Here is a 17,430-nt window from a genome sequence, read left to right as displayed (position 1 = left end):
CTATGGTGTCTTAACTGCCAACTTTTCAATATAGATACAGCTGAACACCATATACAGAATATACAGTATACGGATACGCACCATGGATTCAATCTGTATTACAAAAGATCTACGTCAAAATGTTAAGGTAATTTCCGATTGAGCCGACATATGCAGCCTTCATTGTGAATGCAGTCTCACAAGAACATTGCCTTTCTGGGCTCTCCTCAATCTGTATTGCTGAAGTTCAGCATTACAGCATGATTGAAATTTAAAGGCAATGTTCCCGCGTTAGCAGAGACTGCATTCACGGTAAACGCTGCATGTGTCAGCTCAATAGTAAATTACCTTAACATTTTGATTGCGCAATCTGTAACGCTTTAGCAATACAGATTGAATCAACCCCTAAATTTCAATGAGCTATAATGTGGATCTTCCGTGATACTTTAGCGATACGGATTGAATCCAGCCAGTCCTTTACTGTGTAAAACACTGTGGATCAGTCGTTCAGGGACTGGAATAATAACTGTATTGACATAAAAAATCTGTGTACATACAAAATGTTTCAGATGTCAATCTTTCCTTCATTAACATACATTTGTATGATCTTCGGGTTGTGTCATTCCCTATTTCTTCTAAGTTGAAATAGAAAATAACTCTCCACACCTTGTTATTGGATTTTCAACATTTCAGAACCAATTTTATTTTTGTAAAATGTTTTTAAAAAAAAAATTTTAATTCAAAAAATAAAGACAAATGGCATGGACACATTTATTGGCAACCCAGAGCTAGTACTTGGTTGCACCGCCTTTGGCCAAGATAACTGCCAACAAATGCATCTTGTAGCCATCGATGAGCTTGCTGCACCTTTCTACTGGCAATTTGTCCCACTCTTCAGCAGCAAACTGTTCTAATTCTTCAATGTTAGACGGGTTCCCTCCACCAACGGCTGTTTTCAGATCTTGCCATTGGTTATGGATGTGATTCAGATCTAGTCTCTTCGCTGGCCACCCCAGAACAGTCCAGTGTTTCTTCTTAAACCACTCTTTTGATGTGTGTTTTGGGTCGTTGTTTTTCTGGAAGACCCACAACCTTCAACAGAAACAGTTTTTGGACACTGGGTTGAACATTGGACTACAAAACACTTTGATAGCCTGGTGATTTCATGATGTCTTGCACACATTCAAGGCCCCCAGTACAGGAGGCAGCAAAGCAACCCCACAGCAGGACAACAACCCCAAACACACGTCAAAAAGCACCCAGGAATGATTCAATAAGAGATGCTGGACTGTTCTGGAGTGGCCAGCTAAGAGTACAGATCTGAATCCCATCCAAAACGCATAGCGAGATCTGAAAGCAACAGTTGGGGGGAGGGGCATGAGGGCATCCCTGAAACACACATATTTACACACGTTAAGTTTGCTGAAAATAAACATAGTTGACAGTGAGAGGACGTTTCTTTTTTTGCTGAGGTTATGTATAAAACACAGGAAATCATGTTTTTAACTGCACTGGGCCTTTCATTCTGGGATCTGAACAGCGTCTTAAATCGTTAATCGTTTTATATGAATTACCAATGGTGATCCCTGGAATTGGATAAATTGGATTGGCATTTTAATATGACTAAAAAAATATCCAAACATCTGGGAAATACAGGGAAATACAATCAGAATCCCTATTTTCAAATACACAACAGAAATACACCAAACATTCATAATGTGTGTAATATTTAATAGTACAGAGGTAACATTCTTGCACTAATATTTTTTTCTATCAATACTTTGGTGCCATACCCTGTCCTTTTTGTAATGCAAACATTTGTGTTCTGCATGCTTTATGCTGAATACACAAGTACAGAAGATTTGGCGATACATGAAAGCACAACTTTAACATATACAACATGACTTCAATTAATAAAGCTGCATTTGCCATTCATTTTCCCATATTGCATAACTATGATCTGATAATGTTCATCTCAAGCCCAACCCACAGGGTCTGAAGTAACAAGAGGGACATTATTGCTACTTGTCAATAAGCAGTCACTGGTCCAGTGAATATAAGGGGGAGCCCAGTGACACCAGTTCAGCTTAAGAGAAAATACAGCGATGACTATTCTTCTGAGGTAGCAAATAAATTGGTTCTGATTGATTAAATTCTTTGATCTAAAAAATGAAAAAAGATAATTAAAAATGCTACGCTACTGAACACAATTGGTTTAACATGCAATAGTTGCATTCTGGCATGCAGCTTTTTTTGTTGACATTGTACACGCACGCTCAAAAGTCAAATGTGCCTGGATACATATTGCAATTACATAACGACATGTGTATTGTTTGTTTATTTGAATGTGCACACAACATACACAGGAATGCTCATGCCTCATTTCATTGTGCCAAGTGCCTTCCCCCCAACATCTGATCCATACACGACAGTACAAATCTTTCTGAAATGCTCCAAAGAAAATCAGGGACTGTGTGACACAAAATGTACAAAGGTGTTTCAATATAACAAAACAAATGGAGTGAGAATGATAAATAGGGGGAATGTGACAACACTGATATTATATGGGGTACAAATCAACACACTTGATTTTTGTGTTAAAGCAAAAAGCAAACCATGTTGAATTTAATCAGAATGAGGTTGCGGGTGCCATTTTGGCTCTCTCCCCTCAATCCTTGTTTAGCTTTGACTCCAGGAAGTCCTGGATCTTGTTGATCTTCTCCTCCTGTTGGTCTAACAGATCCAGGATGATGCCCATCGGGGACTTTTTCATGCCCACTCCCTCCATCTTATTCTCCAGTCTGTTCTTCATGTTGCGCAGCCTCAGAGACGCATGAACCAGGATCACTATAGGGAAGAAAGGCAGGATTAGTTTCCTACCCATTCAGGATATGCTATCCTCAATGGAGATTCCCATGGTAACATGTTCCCATTCTGTCAGCTGGAAACATGTTGTAAAAGTGCACACGTGTGCCTTACTCTTATGCAGCTTCAACTGAGAAGGTTCATTATTTTCCAGGTATGTTATGAAAAACAATTGACTAACGGGTTAAGGAGAGGCATCTTTACTTCCCTCGCCAGATGCTGTCTGCATGATGTAAGCCAGTAAATGTAGTGGAGTCTATAGTACAGACAGTACAGAGCAACCACGTCGGCAGCCACATGACAGCCCTCTTGGGTTAGCCTGTGTTACATACTGACTGCCTCCTGTTTTTCCACCACAATGTTACAGTTGTTGCCTGTAATTTTCTCAGAACCACCAATTGCCCTAAACATTGTGTTCTGTAATGTGTATTTCAGAATGTAGCAGTTTGTCTAGGCCAGCACTTCACATCTCCAGTCTACTCCAACACCATACACTTTTGTTGTAGCTCTGGACAAACTCACCTGATTCAACTTAACAAGGTCTTGATGATTAGTTGATAAGTTGAATAAGGTGTGCTCCTCCAGGGCTACAAATAAAATGTGTACTGTTTGGGGTACTCGAGGACTGGAATTGGGAAACACTGGTTTAGGCTATTTCTTTTCAAAACAGTGGCACAAGCATTCTCCATATTAAACCCATACAATTAGAGAGTGTAGTTAAATAAAGGTTCAATAAAAAAAAAAAAAATACAATCTGTTTGCTCCATCTTCTGGGACTCATCCCCCATGTTTGCACCTACCCCATTCATAGACGCTAACTGCTTTAGACTCTATTGACGATAGTATCTAGTGACCAGGGGACTTATGTTAAGAGCCCAGAGTCTTGCTCTAAACATTAACACGCATCTTTCATATCAGCCAGAACATTTCTTACAAAAAAAAAAAATGGTTAAATTACTACACAAAAACAAACAAAAAGGTAGGGGCGTGGATCTGGTGCGACCATTTGCCTCATGCAGCGCGACACATTTCCTTCTCATAGAGTTGATCAGGCTGTTGATTGTGGACTGTGGAATGTTGTCCCACTTCTTTTCAATGGCTGTGCGAAGTTGCTGAATATTGATGGGAACTGGAAAACGCTATCGTACACTTGGATCCAGAGCATCCCAAGCATGCTCAATGGTTGACATATCTGATGAGTATGCTTGTTGCATTCATATTTTTGTCCAGTGTATATTAACTCCATGTTTTGTATGAGATATGCCTCTTGCATCTGTGTGGGCGTGTTGCATTGAAATGAATAGTTCCTGCAAAGATGCTGGGAAGTGCTAGATGTGCGGCAGCTAAGATGGTGAGGAACAAAACATGGATTTCATATTTTTGAGGGGGTTCCGTTGATTTTTGTAGAACCACCTGCAACTGGGAACTGACATGTCTAAGATACTTCTTACACCAAATCGAAAATTAAGAAAGTATCATCAAGGACAGGTTAGTTGAAAAATCTATGGTGGCAGTTTGTATGGGGCTTTCCTGTAACAGCCAGTAATGGACACCAAAAATCTTTGGTTATATCACATTATCTTGCATACAATATGTAGCTAGTTTGCACCATATTCCAATTGAGTTACCATTGGAAAAGGCCTGGAAGCTAGGATAAATCTGCATGCTAGTTACTGTGTGCATACTTGTGCATTGTGTGATTATCAGGATTCTGACCCTATGGGCTGAATTCCCAGACACAGATAAAGCCTAGTCTTGTACAAAGATCTTAATCTGTGTCCAAAAAGCTGGCCCTATGAGTGTAGAATTTGAGACTCACACAGCAAGGGAAAAGTAATTCCGAAAATGAAGACCATCACTCCACCACACAGTGACAGCAGGAAGTAGCTCGTTCCCATAACAGCGATGACAAACAAAGTGGGGTTCTTCTTCTTGAAGTTCTTGATGAAATTCTTGTTCTCTCCTGCCCACACCGAGCACATGAAGACCAGAGAGACCACCGCACCGCCCAGAAACATGCCAAGAGGGTTCAGAAACCTACACAACAGAAGGGAAACACAGATTACACAACCTCTAAATCCACTCAAATGCTATACATGGCAATGCGAAACAACAATTGGGGCTCTAAAACACAATACATGTAATGATGAGCACAACCTGGTGGCTGGAATAAGATTAACACCTTTACATGATTTATTTGTTTTTATCTGAGTCATTTTCTAAAATAATATAACTTTCAAGCTACTATTTAGTAATTAGGACGCATACAAATCTGTTCCTCAGGTATCTTATCAATTGTATTAATAGCATACTTTGACATGGACCAGTGTGTGGCTGAGATAAGGACCCAACAGCTGGGACAACTTGCAGCATCCACGTGTTGTCATTGTCAGGTCGACTCAAGAGACTATTAATAGAAAAGAAATGTGACAGGAAACTCATCTCTGTCAAATTTGACAGAGTTCAGTTTCGTACTTGAGTACCTTTTTATATTTTGAGTACCATATGTTAATTTCAAAAGAGAAAAAAGGTACTCAAGTACTCAAATTAGACTATAGAGAAATTGGTTACTATTAGCCTAAGGCCTACACTACCTTGTAATTACTATGTTCATCATGGCTCCCATGATTTAAAAAAATGTCACACAGTTGCTGGCAGCTGATTCGGGAAAAGTGGTGCAATTACATTTGTTTTAGCAGGCCAACTAAAGTAGCTAATGCCAGACTCCATTCCAATTCCATGACATGACTGGATCTCTTATTTTGTCGTTGCAGTATTATGAAAAGGTATATAGGGACTGCGCATTGCTATGAATAAATGCCCACGACTGGCGCGTGGATCGGATGGCAGGCTAATCAAAGAAACTAGTTATCTATCTAGCTAGCTATAGCAGCTGGGTAGATAATGCTAGGAAGCTCGCGCTGTTATGATGACTTACCCCACGATCAGGAAAACCACTATGGCCACGGCGAAATAATTGGTCTGATAGTATAACAAGTTGCTGATCACCCTGTTGTTCCATTTAGCTAAATCTCCGAAGTCGGGTTTTGCAAATCGATCAGCTCCTGGAAAGAAGTCATCCCATGGTCTAAGTGGTGCAAGCTCCATACTCGCCATCTCTTGAGTTTCACTGCGCGAGTATTTTGACTGATCAGCTAATCAAATCAGTTCTCGTTCTTAGCAGTTCAGCTTCTCGCGAGAGTAGGACACGCGCAGTAATGTTGACGTGAATCAAAATTAGGTTGCGTTTCACCCTATTTTTTTAAACAGTCTATGGCTTCACCTTATGCCGCGTTTAAAACAAATGGGAACTCAGAAATCTCCGACTTCCAAGCATTAACGAACTCGGTAAAAACGAAATAGTTTTTACATACAAAAGGTATATGTTCAAAATCAGAATCAAGAAGTATTCGCATAAATAACATTGTCACTGTGGTAGAACGTTACTTTTTTATTTGCGGATTTCTGTATTTATCGAAAGTTCCTTCAGTAGCTTGATTTCAGATGTGTCCATGTAAAAAGGATAATTAGGGAAATCATTCTTCTTGCAAAGCATGTCAACTTTTAAACAAACTATTATATTGCCGTGACTATCCACAATAATCGCAGTAGGCTAGGTTGGCTACAGACTACAATACATGTGTATGTCAACATACAGCAATGCTGTATTCAACTGCACCCGTGATCCATGCAGTGCAAAAAACAAAAACATGTTTTAAGTTTAAATGTTACAATTTATTGCTACGTTTTTGTTATTTAGAGTTAAGTACTTTTTTGATTAGGGTCGCAGCATATTATGCATAGCAGCAAAGGCTGTACAAATATGATTTATATTTTTTTGTTTTAATATGTAACAATTCTGTATACAGAATTATATGTACATAAGTGGACATTTTATAAAGGGACATTTTTTCCTGATAAAACAATGGCCAGTTTGCGTCCCAGTTTAACGTTTAAAAAAATGTGTTGTAAAAATAAGTAGGCTATATCTGACCCGCAAATTCGTAGTTTATTTCAATATGTCCCGTGCACTGATTGAGTTTGACACCCTTGGGCTACCGTATTTATTTAGCAAGCTAAAAACACAGGGCCCATCGTTAGTTTAGCGAGCTAGCTGCTAGGAGGATATCATGTCATTGAACGAGTGTGTCAGTGACCGACTTTTTCCCCTGGTCGTTTTTCTGTGGCTACAGCTAGAGATGCAGCTGTCATTTGGTTAGCTAGCAAGAAATGTGAATTGCTTTGCTAGCTCGCTATGCTGAACTTGAACGACTGTTAATATCTCTTAGTTGTGATCAAATGTATTTGGCATTGATCAAATGGGCGGGTAGGCAGGGAAGTTCCTATTCAGTTTGCAAAACATGGGTTGTGACAAGCATGCATTAGCAGGTAAGCTGCAGAAGGACGAGCAGGCTACTATTCCCCATCGTTTATCAGTGCAATTTTGACTGGCAAATTGCTGGAAAAGTTTGAGAGTGTTTATCTAACGTTAATATTCCTCGCCCTGGCTAGCATTAGTTGTTGATGTGCATAGGCAACTGAGGGAGTCTACCGTTTCATGGTTATTTGATCAATAGGACTGTCAAGTTCTCAAATGTTAAGAGGACTCCTGTGGTTTTTACGTATTTGCAGAAATCCATTCAGATGGATTTTTGGCGAATGCTTTCTAATGACCTACTGCCTGTTAACACACAGTCCAGTTCAAAGTGAATAATGGCAGGCCCATGTGGCAAATGGCATATTTGAAAATAGACCTACAGTAGCTCTGATTGGCTATGGCGCACTGGTCTGGACAAGACATGATTTTATTAGGTTTTATTGACTGCCGTGTCTATTAATTGTCCCGAAAGCATGGTGGCTTTCCCACTCTATATTGCTATTGAATTCTCACATGTCCCTTACTATACGTCATTCCCAAACATTCTATGCACTTATGAAAAAATCATAGCTTGTCAGAAAAAAGTAAAAGGCCTCATATTATTCCTGGGGGTGTATATGTATACAATTTCAGGTTGCTAAATGCTGTCAGTTCCACTTTAATGTTTGGTTTTGCCTTGTTCTAGGCCCTGTCAGGTTTTCGTCACATTCATGTTGTTGACATGGATACCATTGATATCTCCAATCTCAACAGGCAGTTCCTTTTCCGGTTTGGCTTGCCATTTTCCCACCTTCTCCTATGTCCATTAATCTATTACTTTATGATGGATACCAACCTTAGTGTGTTCACGGTTGATAGAAAAAAATCTACTGAATGAAAGAGTCTTAAGAGTTTACTGTTAAACACACACATCTCATCTTTATACCCTGTTTAGGACCAAAGATGTTGGGCGGCCAAAAGCAGATGTGGCTGCTGACTTTGTCAATGGTCGCATCCCTGGATGTCAAGTCGTCCCGTATCCTTTGCAACTGACGTGATGAATACCGGCATGTAGGATTACCCCATACAAATGATTGCATTACTAAGCTTGAGCATGTGAACATTTGTAGAAGTATCTTCTATGATTTATTTTTCTTAAATAGTATCCTGCTCATACATTTCAACAAAATCCAAAACTTTGATTCTTTCTACAGATGTAAGTGCAAGCTTTGTGTACATTATGGAGTTTTCAAAAAAATCTTTTGTACCTACGGTGCATTCGGAAAGTATTCAGTTTCCACATTTTGTTACTTTACAGCCCTATTCTAAAATTGATTCAATAAATACTTTCCCTCAATCTACACACAATACTTCATAATGACAAAGTGAAAACTGTTTTTTAGAAATGTTTGCAAAATTAGTAAACGGAAATACCTTGTTTAAATAGTATTCAGACGCTTTGCTATGAGACTCGGAATTGAGCTCAGCTACATCCTGTTGCCATTGATCATCCTTGAGATGTAGATGTTTCTACAACTTGATTGGGGTACAACTGTGGTAAATTCAATTGATTGGACATGATTTGAAAAGGCACACACCTGTCTATGTAAGCTCCCGCACTTAACATTGCATGTCAGAGTAAAAACCAAGCCATGAGGTCAAAGGACTTGTCTGTAGTGCTCCGCGATAGGATTGTGTCAAGGCACAGATATGGGGAAGGACACAAAAACATGTCTACAGGATTGAAGGTCCCAAAGAACACAGTGCATTCATTCTTAAATGGAAGAAGTTTGGAACCACCAAGACCTGTCCTAGAGCTGGCTTCCTGGCCAAACTGAGCAATTGGGGGAGAAGGGCCTTGCTCAGGAAGGTGACCAAGAACCCGATGGTCACTCTGAAGGAGCTCCAGAATTCCTCTGTGGAGATGGGATAATCTTCCAGAAGGACAACCATCTCTGCAGCACTCCACCAATCAGGCTTTTTCTGGTATAGTAGCCAGATGGATGCCACTCCTCAGTAAAAGGCACATGACAGCCCGCTTAGAGTTTGCCAAAAGGCACCTAAAGACTCTCAGACCAGAATAAACAAGATTCTCTGGTCTGATGAAACCAAAACCTTTTTGAGAGCCCTCAAGACTTCTGATTGGGGCGAAGGTTTACCTTCCAACAGGACAATGATACTAAGCACACAGCCAAGTTAACGTAGGAGTTGCTTCGGGACAAGTCTCTGAATGTTCTTGAGTGGCCCAGCCTGGACTTTGATCAAACATCTCCGGAGAGACCTGAAAATGGCTGTGCAGCGACGCTCCCCACCCAACATGACAGAGCTTGAGAGGATCTGCAGCGAAGAATGGGAGAAACTCCTCAAATACAGTTGTGCCAAGCTTGTAACGTCATACCCAATAAGACTTGAGGCTGTAATCGCTGGCAAAGGTACTGAGTAATGGGTCTGAATACTTATGTTATTGTGATATTTCTGCTTTTTATTTTGAATAACTTAGCAAAAATGACATTGTTTTTGCTTTGTCATTATGTGGTATTGTGTGTAGATTAATGAAAAAACAAACATTTAATCCATTTTAGAATAAGGTTGTAACATAACAAAATGTGGAAAAAGTCAAGGGGTCTGAATGCTTTCTGAAGACACTGTAAAATAATTGTTCTGACACACATTTTCTTCTCTTATTTGTAGAATTCCATATTATTGTTTGTGGATTAGATTCCATCATCGCCAGGCGTTGGATGAATGGCATGCTGGTATGTCTTAATATAAACGATATGCTATTTGGACTGTGTGTATATGTCAGGGTTTTTTCTGGATTTAAAAGGGGTTTAGGGGGTGGCCAATTTGTAAGTCGCTCTGGATAAGAGCGTCTGCTAAATGACTTAAATGTAAATGTAAATGTAAATGCATGGCAGGTGGCGTGGAATTGGGCACGGTCGGCACAGCTGGATTTGAGACATTTGTTAGAGGCCCCCAGCTTTGCGGTGTAAGCACATTTCCCGCAATTCTTCAAATTTCTCCATGGAGCTGGGAGAAATTGTTTTAAGGCAAATTTCTGCAATTCTACATATTTTGCTGACTGTCAAGATTTTATTTTGGTGATAACAGAATATATATACTGTAGGTTAGAGGTCGACCAATTAATCGGAATGGCCGATTTAATTAGGGCCAATTTCAAGTTTTCATAACAATCCGGAATCGGTATTTTTGGACACCGATTTTAATTTTATTATTATTATTTGTTTTTACACCTTTGTGAATCTTTTATTTAACTAGGCAAGTCAGTTAAGAACACATTCTTATTTTCAATGACGGCCTAGAAACGGTGGGTTAACTGCCTCGTTCAGGGGCAGAACGACAGATTTTCACCTTGTCAGCTCGGGGGATCCAATCTCGCAACCTTACAGTTAACTAGTCCAACGCAATAACGACCTGCCTCTCTCGTTGCACTCCACAGGGAGACCACCTATTACGCAAACGCAGTAAGCCAAGGTAAATTGCTAGCTAGCATTAAACGTATTTTGTATCATCTGACTGAGCATACAAGTATTTAAGTATCTGACTGAGTGGTGGTAGGCAGAAGCAGGCGCGTAAACATTCATTCAAACAGCACTTTTGTGCGTTTTGCCAGCAGCTCTTCGTTGTGCGTCAATCATTGCGACTTCAAGCATATCAACTCCCGAGATGAGGCTGGTGTAAACGAAGTGAAATGGCTGGCAAGTTATAACGCGCTAATTATGTTTCAAATGTCAATCACTCGCTCTGAGCCTTGGCGTGGTTGTTTCCCTTGCTCTGCATGGGTAACGCTGCTTCGAGGGTGGCTGTTGTCGATGTGTTCCTGGTTCAAGCCCAGGGAGGAGCGAGGAGAGGGACGGAAGCTATACTGTTACACTGTCAATACTAAAGTGCCTATAAGAACATCCAATAGTCAAAGGTTAATATAATACAAATGGTATAGAGAGAAATAGCCCTATAATTCCTATAATAACTACAACCTAAAACTTCTTACCTGGGAATATTGAAGACTCATGTTAAAAGGAACCACCAGCTTTCATATGTTCTCATGTTCTGAGCAAAGAACTTAAACGTTAGCTTTCTTACATGGCAAATATTGCACTTTTACTTTCTCCAACACTTTGTTTTTACATTATTTAAACCAAATTGAACATGTTTCATTATTTGAGGCTAAATTGATTTTATTGATGTATTATATTAAGTTAAAATAAGTGTTCATTCAGTATTTTGTAATTGTGATTATTACAAATACATTAAAAAAATAGTCAGATTAATCGGTATTGGCTTTTTTGGTCCTCCAATAATCGGTATCGGCGTTGAAAAATCCTAATCGGTCGACCGCTACTGTAGGTCCATTTATCTTTTAGACCCGATTTATCTGGTTTTATTCATTTAAGTTCAGTGTTTTTCCATCCAGATTTTAATATATTAATTTTAAAAACTGTTTGGATTTAGACGTCCCGAAAAAACGCTTAGGCAGTCCGCCCAAGGATTTCAATGGCAGAAAAATCCCTGTATGTAAAATGTCAGTTCTAACTAATTGAAGACCCCATTTACAGATATCTCTCCTGAACTATGAGTATGGTGTTCTGGACCCCAGTTCCATCATCCCCCTCAATGACGGAGGGACGGAGGGTTTCAAAGACAATGCTCGGGTCATTCTGCCTGGCATGACCGCATGCATCGACTGCAGCCTGGAGCTCTACCCACCACAGGTGCTCCAAGTTCTCTCAGACCTGCCAATTTTTTTGTGTACTACTTTAGTAGCCCACTTCTATGTTAAGTTGGACTTTGATTTGTCTTCTGCAGCCATTTTGTGTTATCAGTGATGCAAAATTAACTTGTGTGTGTTAAATTGTATGTGTGTTGTATAGCCTAATTTGATGTATTCTTTTGGTCCATAGATTAATTTCCCCATGTGCACCATTGCGTCTATGCCGCGGTTGCCAGAGCACTGTGTTGAATATGTCAGAATGCTACAGTGGCCCAAAGACAAGCCTTTTGGAGGTACAACCACGAATAACACTACTCTATTCATTGTCACATCACCTCTTGATTGCAATCAAAAAGGTCAGAAAATAATTATGCTGTATCGCCCAATATAAAACCTCCATAACACTATCATAAAGATTGTCATAGTCATAATACCTCCACAGCTGGTATAATCTTTTTTCTTTTTTGACCCTTTTATCACCCCAATTTCGTGGTGTCCAATTGGTAGTTACAGTCCTGTCTCATCGCTGCAACTCCCGTACGAACTCGGGAGAGGCGAAGGCTGAGAGCCGTGCATCTTCCGAAACACAACCCAGCCTCTTGACACAATGCCCAGTTAACCCAGAAGCCAGCCGCACCAATGTGTTGGAAGAAACACCATACACCTGGTGATTGTGTCAGCGTGCACTGCGCCCAACCCGCCACAGGAGTCGCTACTGCGCGATGTGACAAGGACATCCCTGCCGGCCAAACACTCCCCTAACCCGGACGATGCTGGGCCAATTGTGCTCCGCCTTATGGGTCTCCCGGTCACGGCCGTCTGCGACGTCATGGCCGGCTGGACTCGATCCCAGAATCTGTAGTGGCACTGCTAGCACTGCGATGCAGTGCCTTAGACCACTGTGCCACTCGAGAGACCCTGTAATATGACTATCTGACGGTACAGTTTGCAATACAGCATTGTTTTTTGGCCGTTTCTGCCCTTGCTGATTGCATTAGGAAAGAGCAGTAACAGCCAGGAATTATATTTTTTTCCCAAGGGAGTAGATCAGCTTTAATATGGCAGATATATTGTGGCTTCTACCAATGTAATTATCTGCATCATTTCCAATCCCCCATATATACTAAACAAATAAAAGATCCCAGAAATTATCCATATGCACAAAAAGCTTATTTCTCTCAAATTCTGTGCACAAATTTAGTTACATCCCTGTTCGTGAGCATTTCTCCTTTGCCAAGATAATATCTCAAGAAGCTGATTTAAACAGCATGATCATTACACAGGTGTACCTTGTGCTGGGGGACAATAAAAGGCCACTTTAAAATGTTCAGTTTTGTCACACGACACAATGCCACATGTCTCAAGTTGAGGGAGTGTGCAATTGGCATGCTGACTGCAGGAATGTCCACCAGAGCTGTTGCCAGAGAATTTCTTGTTCATTTCTCACAACCACTGACCACGTGTAACCATTCCATGACCTCATCTGGCTTCTTCACCTGCGGGATTGTCTGAGACCAGCCACCCAGATAGCTGATGAAACTGAGGAGTATTTACTTCTGTAATAAAGCCCTTATGTGGGGAAACACTCATTCTGATTGGGTGGTCCTGGCTCCCTAGTGGGTGGTCCTGGCTCCCAAGTGGGTGGACCTATGTCCCCTTAGGCCCTTAACCATAGATTAGGTCCTAATTCATGTGTTTTAATTGACTGATTTCCTTATATGAACTGTAACTCAGTAAAATCGTTAATTGTTGCATGTTGCGTTTAAGTAATAAGGCACAAGGAGGTGTGGTATATGGCCAATATACCATGGCTCTGTTCATGTGCGCAACGCAGTGTGCCTGGATACAGCCCTTAGCCATGGTATGTTGGCCATATACCACAAACACCTGAGGTGCCTTATTGCTAATATAACCTGGTTACCAACATAATTAGAGCAGTAGAAATACATGTTTTGTCATACCCGTGGTATACTGATATACCACGGCTGTCAGCGAATCAGCATTCAGGGCTCAAATTACACAATTTATAATTATATTTTGTGTGTGTAAACATACACATACACACCCACCCACCCATCCGTAAAACATCAGTCTCACACCCACCCACCCGTAAAACATCAGTCTCAATGTCAACAGTGAAGAGGCGACTCTGCGATTCTGGCCTTCTAGGCAGAGTTGCAAAAACAAGAAGCCATATTTCAGACTGGCCAATAAAAAATTAAGATGGGCAAAAGAACACAGACACTGGACAGAGGAACTGCCTAGAAGGCCAGCATCCCGGAGTCTTCTCTTCACTGTTGACGTTGAGACTGGTGTTTTGAGGGTACTATTTAATGAAGCTGATAATGGGCCTATGTAGATGTTCCATTAAAAAAACAGCCGTTTCCAGCTACAGTCATTCACAACATTAACAATGTCTACACTGTATTTCTGATCAATTTAATGTTATTTAAATAGACAACAAAAATTTGCTTTTCTTTCAAAAACAAGGACATTTCTAAGTGACTTTTGTGTGTGTGTGTATATATCTATAACCCTACCTCATTGGAGTAAACTAAATATATATTTGTTATATTGTTATTTTCCCGTAAACCTACCACCCTCCCCTAATTAGAGTAAATTAATGGACAACAATACAGCTTATACATGCTATGTACGTTTGCTGGACAGTATGTTTTACATGAGTTATATTTTTGTTTGTTTTTAGTCCCAGCCTTCAGCTACCCTCAACCTCTCCCACCCACCCCTCCCCAAACTGGTATTGCACAATGTGCCATCTGGTGGTCATAATTCCTTTATAACACTATCATAAAGATCAACATAATACCCATTTATAACAGATAATGGCAGCTAATGACAGTCCGGCTCTTGTCTGTCCCTCAGATGGTGTTGGTTTGGATGGGGATAACCCTGAGCACATCCATTGGGTGTTTCAGAGGGCCCAGGAGAGAGCTGTTGACTACAGCATCACAGGAGTCACATACAGACTCACACAAGGTGAGGAGAACCATACTGTAACACCCTGTCCTGGAGATGATAAAACTCATGGTTTACCAGCTTTCAGCCATACATTCTGTATAGGACAAACAATTTGCTATCAATTCCATTTTCAATTAGAATTTGTAATTTTTAAAAAATTGAAGTTGTATTGACACCAACTCCCCTGCTTACAAGTATTGGTTGCTGAAATCTGAACAGTGGAGTTAAAGATTTATTTTGACATTGTTTTGCCTCAGGTGTCGTGAAAAGGATCATCCCTGCTGTGGCGTCAACTAATGCTGTAATAGCTGGTAGGAAACCTTTAATGACTGTCATTGGGTTTTATCTTGAAGAATCCTAAAGTAAAGTGTAACATATTTCAACATTTGTGTTGCTTTGTAGCTGCCTGCTCCACTGAAGTTTTTAAAATAGCTTCAAGGTTAGTACCTTTGTCACATGATGGACACACTGGAGAGTAGGTCAATTCCATACTAGGTATCATTAATATTACCTTTCTTTGACTTTGCAGCACTTATATTCCACTGAATAATTATCTGGTATTTAATATTGTGGACGGACTGTACACCTACACCTTTGAGGCAGAGCGAAAGGTTAGTACTGTTTTTGATGTAACCAGATGAGTGTCCTTAATGGATATATATTTGCCCATTTTTATTTAGGAGAACTGTATTAATGTAACTGACTGTGCTATTGACACACAAGGCTATAAGGGTGTGGCGTGGTTTCAGGCTACTTGTGCCTTCATGCTCTTGTTTGGTCTGACAGGAGAACTGCTCAGCTTGTAGCCAGGTGCCCCAGGATCTACAGTTCCCACCCTCTGCCAAGCGACAGGAGGTCCTGGAGTACTTGACAGAGAACGCCTCCCTGTGAGTACATCTCCTAGTAACCAGATCGACTGATATTGATGTCTGCCATGTCTTCACACAGAAGAGGCTGTTTTTTATGGTTACTGAAGTGTAAATTTGAAGTTGTCATTGTTAACTTTAGAAAGTTATTGTTTTCCAGACAAATGAAGTCCCCAGCCATCACAGCAACCCTGGACGGGAAAAATAAGACACTGTATTTACAGACTATAGCTTCAATTGAAGAAAGAACTAGACCAAACCTTTGCAAAACCTTGAAAGGTAAGATGCGTGCATTGCGTGTGTGTGGTAGATCATATGAAGCTATGTGTTTTTTTCTGCCATCTTGTAAATGTAATGTTGTGTTGTTGCAGAACTGGGATTGTCCGATGGACAGGAACTAGCAGTGGCGGATGTCACCACACCTCAGACTGTCCTCTTCAAGTTGAAACTCACCTCTTAAAGGGCTAGTGCAGTCATAAATGTGATTTTCTTATGTTTTATCTATTTTTCCACACTGAGTTTGGAATAATTCTGTGAAATTGTGAAAATGATGATAATACCCTTTTAGTGTAAGCGTTGTTTGAAAAGAACGCCTGAAAATTCAGGTAATTTTGCATGGGTGGAGTTTTGGCCTGCCTGGCGACATTACCGGGCGGTGTTAATAGACCAATAACAGAGAGTTCCAAACTTCTGCCAATAACAGCTAGTTTTCAGGTTACATATCCCTTCCATTAATCTTCTCCAATTAGCTACCACTCCGAGACAGTCCTAATGAAATGAAGCTATTTTTGTTTCTTTTTTTTTACCATTGTTTTCAATTAAAATCACAGTAAGGTACTTAATTGAATTTAATTGTTACCCAGAAATAATTTGATATTGAGATAAAACACAACTGCATTGGACCTTTTAAAAAAATGCAGAATCTGTCGACATTTGACAACCTTTGGGGAGAAAGTAGCAAGTGATACAGGGTGGCATGGTTTTAATATATTTTAGTCTGATAATGTATATAAGATCATTTTCTCTGTCGTATTGGCCCATTGTGGGAGGTAGCTGATGGCCATCAACCTTCTATATCACTATATGTGGAATCAGTCTGTGAAATTGTTTCTTCATGTTTTACTGCTAAATGTTTGCTCCAAACGTCTGTCTTCTTTCCCTCACTCAAAAGAGCAGTAGTTTATATAGGGTACCAGTCAAAAGTTTGGACACACCTATTCATTCCAGGTTTTTTTTCCTCTTTCTTTTCTTCATTGTAGAATAACAGTGAATACATCAAAACTATGAAATAATACACATGGAATCATGTAATAACCAAAAAAGTGTTAAACACATCAAAATATATTTTAGGTTCTTCAAAGTAGCCACCCTTTGCCTTGATGACAGTTTTGCAACCAGCTTCACCTGGAATGCTTTTCCAACAGTCTTGAAGGAGTTCCAACATATGCTGAGCCCTTGTTGGCTGCTTTTCCTTCATGCTGCGGTCCAACTCATCACAAACCATCTGTTGGGTTGAGGTTGGGTGATTGTGGAGGCTATGTCATCTGATGCAGCACCCCATCACTTTCCTTCTTGGTCAAAGTGTGTTTGGGTCATTGTCCTGTTGAAAAACAAATGATAGTCTGACTAAGCGCAAACCAGATGGGATGGTG

The 17,430-nt window shown here is 40.2% G+C and overlaps 2 protein-coding genes across 10 annotated transcripts; one reads left to right on the top strand and one right to left on the bottom strand.

Annotated features, from left to right (window-relative positions):
- Positions 1–649: 649 nt before the first annotated feature.
- Positions 650–6,021, bottom strand: LOC124032036 (PRA1 family protein 3-like). Its single transcript, XM_046344015.1, has 3 exons — positions 5,783–6,021; positions 4,664–4,881; positions 650–2,826 (listed from the first exon to the last, which is right to left on the bottom strand). Exons 1-3 carry the CDS (start codon positions 5,959–5,961, stop codon positions 2,648–2,650), a joined length of 576 nt encoding a protein of 191 aa, XP_046199971.1. The 5' UTR covers positions 5,962–6,021; the 3' UTR covers positions 650–2,647.
- A 56-nt stretch (positions 6,022–6,077) lies between these two features.
- On the top strand, positions 6,078–16,921 carry LOC124032034 (NEDD8-activating enzyme E1 catalytic subunit-like). Of its 9 annotated transcripts, none has more exons than XM_046344010.1 (15): positions 6,918–7,233; positions 7,908–7,990; positions 8,157–8,272; positions 8,416–8,417; positions 9,893–9,957; positions 11,779–11,934; positions 12,124–12,226; positions 14,641–14,691; positions 14,817–14,930; positions 15,170–15,223; positions 15,315–15,351; positions 15,442–15,523; positions 15,699–15,799; positions 15,939–16,057; positions 16,150–16,921. In XM_046344010.1, exons 5-15 carry the CDS (start codon positions 9,943–9,945, stop codon positions 16,236–16,238), a joined length of 921 nt encoding a protein of 306 aa, XP_046199966.1. In that variant the 5' UTR covers positions 6,918–7,233; positions 7,908–7,990; positions 8,157–8,272; positions 8,416–8,417; positions 9,893–9,942; the 3' UTR covers positions 16,239–16,921. The 9 variants fall into 9 exon arrangements, with proteins under 9 accessions (XP_046199968.1, XP_046199966.1, XP_046199967.1 ...); XM_046344006.1 differs by having other exon boundaries at positions 6,920–7,233; positions 8,157–8,237; XM_046344012.1 differs by lacking the exons at positions 6,918–7,233; positions 7,908–7,990 and adding an exon at positions 6,078–6,223 and having other exon boundaries at positions 8,157–8,237.
- Positions 16,922–17,430: the final 509 nt, after the last annotated feature.

Source organism: Oncorhynchus gorbuscha, linkage group LG03 (assembly GCF_021184085.1).
Source record: "Oncorhynchus gorbuscha isolate QuinsamMale2020 ecotype Even-year linkage group LG03, OgorEven_v1.0, whole genome shotgun sequence".
Lineage (NCBI taxonomy): Eukaryota > Metazoa > Chordata > Actinopteri > Salmoniformes > Salmonidae > Oncorhynchus > Oncorhynchus gorbuscha.
The sequence above is the reverse complement of the archived record's forward strand: the minus strand, read 5'-3'. Positions and strand labels throughout refer to the sequence as shown.